Source organism: Polistes fuscatus, unplaced genomic scaffold (assembly GCF_010416935.1).
Source record: "Polistes fuscatus isolate 324 unplaced genomic scaffold, CU_Pfus_HIC Scaffold19, whole genome shotgun sequence".
NCBI classification, from domain to species: Eukaryota; Metazoa; Arthropoda; class Insecta; order Hymenoptera; family Vespidae; genus Polistes; species Polistes fuscatus.
This window is the reverse complement of record NW_025113095.1, coordinates 3,829,479-3,833,723: the sequence shown is the minus strand read 5'-3', so window position 1 is coordinate 3,833,723 and position 4,245 is coordinate 3,829,479. Positions and strand designations below refer to the sequence as shown.

The window sequence follows — 4,245 nt, the reverse complement described above, 5'->3', positions numbered from 1 at the left end:
ATTGTTATCTTATTTGGCACAGAGAAACATTTTGGGCGAAACACACACACACACACACACAACATAGTATAGTATAGCGCATAGTATAACGGCACGCCAGTCTCAAAAACCTACGGACAAAAACAACCTACTCCATGCTTGCTTTTATGTGTGTGTTGGGGTCGAGGTGTGTTTGTTGCCTGATAACTTCGTGACAATCGTGATTCATTGTGGCAGTTAGGAGAATTGTTTGGAAAATTCTTTCTTTCTGCAAGAATGCAGACTTTCCCATTCGTCGAATATTGTCCGTAAATCTATGAGTTTGCTCCCGACCTTTTTGGACACCTAGTATAATATATTATAGTATTTTATCACATATAATTTACTATTTAATTATTCGGAACATTATACAATTTTCTACAATTATTTATTAATTTTTTACAATTACAATTATTTATTAGCATAATACAAAGTCGAATAGAGGGAAGGGAAGAAAACAAGATTTCTTTAAGAAGAAACTATGTTTATACCATCGATTAACTTGTTCTTATGTAAAAAACTACATAGATTGCGAATTTGCAAAGTAATATTATAACACATGGAATAACTGAATTGATAAAATACAGCTTATTATCTAATTTTGTCTACACGTGTTGACGTTATCCTTGACGCATGAAAAAGTACGATGTTGGTATTTCTTAAATAAGCTCCCCATTTGATGATTCTTTCCTAGTTTCTGTTAAGACACGAAAGATACAAAAAATCGCTGCGGAGTGTCAACATCATATCTGTTCCTTACTTACAAGAGGAGGTCCAGTAGTACTTTAAAACTATTTTAACTAGTTTTATAATTTTTAATTTGTTTAACTAAACATGTTTTCTATTACTAAAGTTATTACTCCAATAGTAATAATAATTTTGTTATTTTGTATAATTGAATATATAATAAATAAATTTCGCGAATATAATATGGTAAAAAAATGTTCTGGACCAAAAGTATATCCTTTGATCAGAAACCTAAATATGTTTCTTGGTGATTTAAAATGTACATTTCTATTTCATATATATGGTAAAAAATTGTCAATCTCAAAAAACTAGGTTTCACTGGTTGCAAAGTTATTCTGAATTTTAAGTTAGTATTTTCAACTGATAATGGATCGTCTATACGTACAATAAAATTTCTAAATAGACTAGCAGCTATTGCCTTCATTTGGGTCATGCCAAATATTTGATCTAAAAAGTAATATTAAATAAACATGTACTTTGTTGATCAACTGTTTCGAATACAATTTCAAGAATGCATAAAAATGCGCTTTTACCTATGAATCTTCTTTTCCCGAAGCTGAACGATGAACGAAATGAAACATTTCGGGTTATAATTTCCCGGGAGGAACCTATCCGGGTTAAATCTTAAAGGATCATTCCAATATTTATCCTTTCGGTGAAGTGAAAATATTGCAACAACCACACGACAATTTTTTGGTATTATCACATTGGCGTCCACTTAATAAAAGAAATAAATACATATTATTCTAACATAAGACAGTAATGTCAATGGAAAAAAAAATATACCAAATACATTTTATTATATGTAAATATACCTTTCGTATCCCTAAATAGTTTGCATGCAATAAATGGTGTTGGAGGAAAAAGACATAAAAATTTGTTGATGACTCGATCCAAATATTTCATTTTCTTAGTATCTTCCATTGTAATAAAAACATCTTTCGGATCGTTTGAGACGTACAAATCGTACAACTCTTCGTATATTTGATCCTGGAATCGAAAAAGCCGAATACATGATACAAGTTTTGTATGAAAATATAATTGATTTTTAAAAGTTAACGACAAATAAGATGCTTAAATGCAATCTGTGCGTACTTGAATGTCTGGAAACGTGGCTAGCATTAAAAATAAAAACGAAAGTGTATTTAGCGGCAGTATCGCTTCCATAAAAAATAATACAAATTGTTATTTACTTTTAATGGATAAAAAGAAATTTTATGTAATTTAAAATAAGTTCATCTTACTGCAAAAACCATTGTATTTATTTCATCATGAATATTTCATCTCCGAATATTCTCCGGTCTTGTAAAGCGTTTTTAACATGGCGTCTAGAAATGAACTGGCATCTTTTCCTTTAATATTAGAGGAGCATAATTATATATTATTTATTATTATTATTATAAAAGGAATTTATCCATAAATATACATTACTAAAAGAATATTTTTATAAATGATTATTCTTACTTGCATATGGACCTTTTCCTTCCCGAGTAAAGTTATCTTTGTGCATTGACTCCTTCTTTTTCCTTATAATCTTGACGAATGAAAGTTTTATATACGTATAAAATATAATCTTTTTGAGAAAAATATATATTCATAAAAATTGCGAGATAATTTAAAATATGAATAATCGTTTTATTTATACCTCGCTCGTTATTTTTTTAATGTGTGAAAGATGTTCTTGTAGCCGTTTTTCCATAGATGAATTGTTAAATATATTATTTAGATGTAACCAGAATTTTAATGCTCTTTGTAAAGTTATGTCCATCGCTCTAAATAAAAATAAAATTCACAATAAGAAGACAAATTTGCAAAAATAGTAGATTATATTACAAATAAAAAAATATTTTCAATAATTATTACTCCGACATATATTCATAAAGCTTACAATCCGGATTGCTTTGCAAATTTAAATCACTTTCCAATTGGCTATCTGTTAGTATAAAAAAAAAACAATTTTTAGAATATTTAAATGTGTCCATACATATTTTTTAATCTTTTCAGAATTTTTAAATCTTACTATATATTATGTTAGTAGTTTCTAAAATGTTTGTTAGTCTGTTTGAATTGTTTACTATTGAATCCACATAAATTAAAACCATTTATTCTTTGAATACTGGATTTAAGAATCTCCGATGAATTTTCCATATTTAAGATTAAAATAAGAAAATACTGCTTACATTGATTTTTTAAAGTGTTTTTTTTTGTATATATTAATTAATTAAAAAATAAGAAAAGAAAATCTCCTCATATATTTATATACATACGTGGGTTTGTAGACATTATACATTCAAACGTAAAGAAAGGAAACTATTTTTACCAGCAATCTTTTGTAAGACTTACTTAAAAAATACTATATAGTAGTTTGATATAGGTAGTTCTTTTGAATTAATAAAAAAGGAAGCACGTGAACTTATAGTTTACCTGGTGCAGTAAACAATCCATTACCCACAAGAATTTTTACAAAGTCATATGCAATACTTTTTTCATAATCGTTAGAACTTTTTGATAGATTCTAAAAAGGAAACACAAAATTCATATAAAAAGGCCAAAATAAAAGAAAATTTAATTCGGGTAAATCGTTTCTAAAGAAGTGCAGTAAATTTGATATATCTTACCTCAATACTTTCAGGATCACCGAAGATTAGGACAAATTTAGGGCCTAACCACAATATCTACGGCGAAAGATAGTTTGCAGATAATTTTATTAATTTATGAGTTATATCTAATTGTAAGATAAATTCATTCAATAGAGATAGAATAAATATAAATATTATAAAATATGAAATAAAAATGTACCTTTTAAATAACCAAGAAACATATTTAAGTTTCCGATCAAAGGATATACTTTTGGTCCAGAACATTTTTTTACCATATTATATTCGCGAAATTTATTTATTATATATTCAATTATACAAAATAACAAAATTATTATTACTATTGGAGTAATAACTTTAGTAATAGAAAACATGTTTAGTTACACAAATTAAAAATTATAAAACAATTTAAAATAGTTTTAAAATACTACTGGACCTCCTCTTGTAAGTAAGGAACAGATATGATATTGACACTCCGCAGCGACTTTTTGTATCTTTCGTGTCTTAACAGAAACTAGGAAGAATCATCAAACGGAGAGCCTATTTAAGAAAGACCAAGATTGTACTTTTTCATGTTTCAAGGATAACGTCAACACGTGTAGACAAAATAAGATAAAAAGCTGTATTTTATCAATTCATTTATTCCATGTGTTATAATATTACTTTGCAAATTCGCAATCTATGTAGTTTTTTACATAAGAACAAGTTAATCGATATTATAAACATAGTTTCTTCTTAAAGAAATCTTATTTTCTTTTCTTTCCTCTAAATGACTTTGTATTATACTAATAAATAATTACTAGATAAACGAGATACATTAAATGAGAGGCAAGAAGTGTTTCGATTAAAGGTCAGATTGAAATGACTTTGTTTTTCATTATTA

General features: G+C 27.2%; 1 protein-coding gene across 4 annotated transcripts; it reads right to left on the bottom strand.

Moving 5' to 3' along the window:
- Positions 1-389: 389 nt before the first annotated feature.
- LOC122515740 (probable cytochrome P450 313a3) lies at positions 390-3,874 on the bottom strand. 4 transcript variants are annotated; one of them, XR_006303365.1, is made up of 9 exons: positions 3,565-3,874; positions 3,384-3,440; positions 3,190-3,280; positions 2,411-2,537; positions 2,230-2,299; positions 2,010-2,117; positions 1,581-1,755; positions 1,299-1,482; positions 390-1,212 (listed from the first exon to the last, which is right to left on the bottom strand). XR_006303365.1 is itself a non-coding variant. In XM_043633155.1 (5 exons), the coding sequence occupies exons 2-5, from the start codon at positions 2,019-2,021 to the stop codon at positions 1,170-1,172; spliced, it is 414 nt and encodes a 137-aa protein (XP_043489090.1). In that variant the 5' UTR covers positions 2,022-2,117; positions 2,230-2,355; the 3' UTR covers positions 390-1,169. The 4 variants fall into 4 exon arrangements, 2 of the variants coding, with proteins under 2 accessions (XP_043489090.1, XP_043489089.1); XR_006303366.1 differs by lacking the exons at positions 3,190-3,280; positions 3,384-3,440; positions 3,565-3,874 and adding an exon at positions 2,654-2,676; XM_043633155.1 differs by lacking the exons at positions 2,411-2,537; positions 3,190-3,280; positions 3,384-3,440; positions 3,565-3,874 and having other exon boundaries at positions 2,230-2,355.
- Between the last annotated feature and the right edge of the window lie 371 nt (positions 3,875-4,245).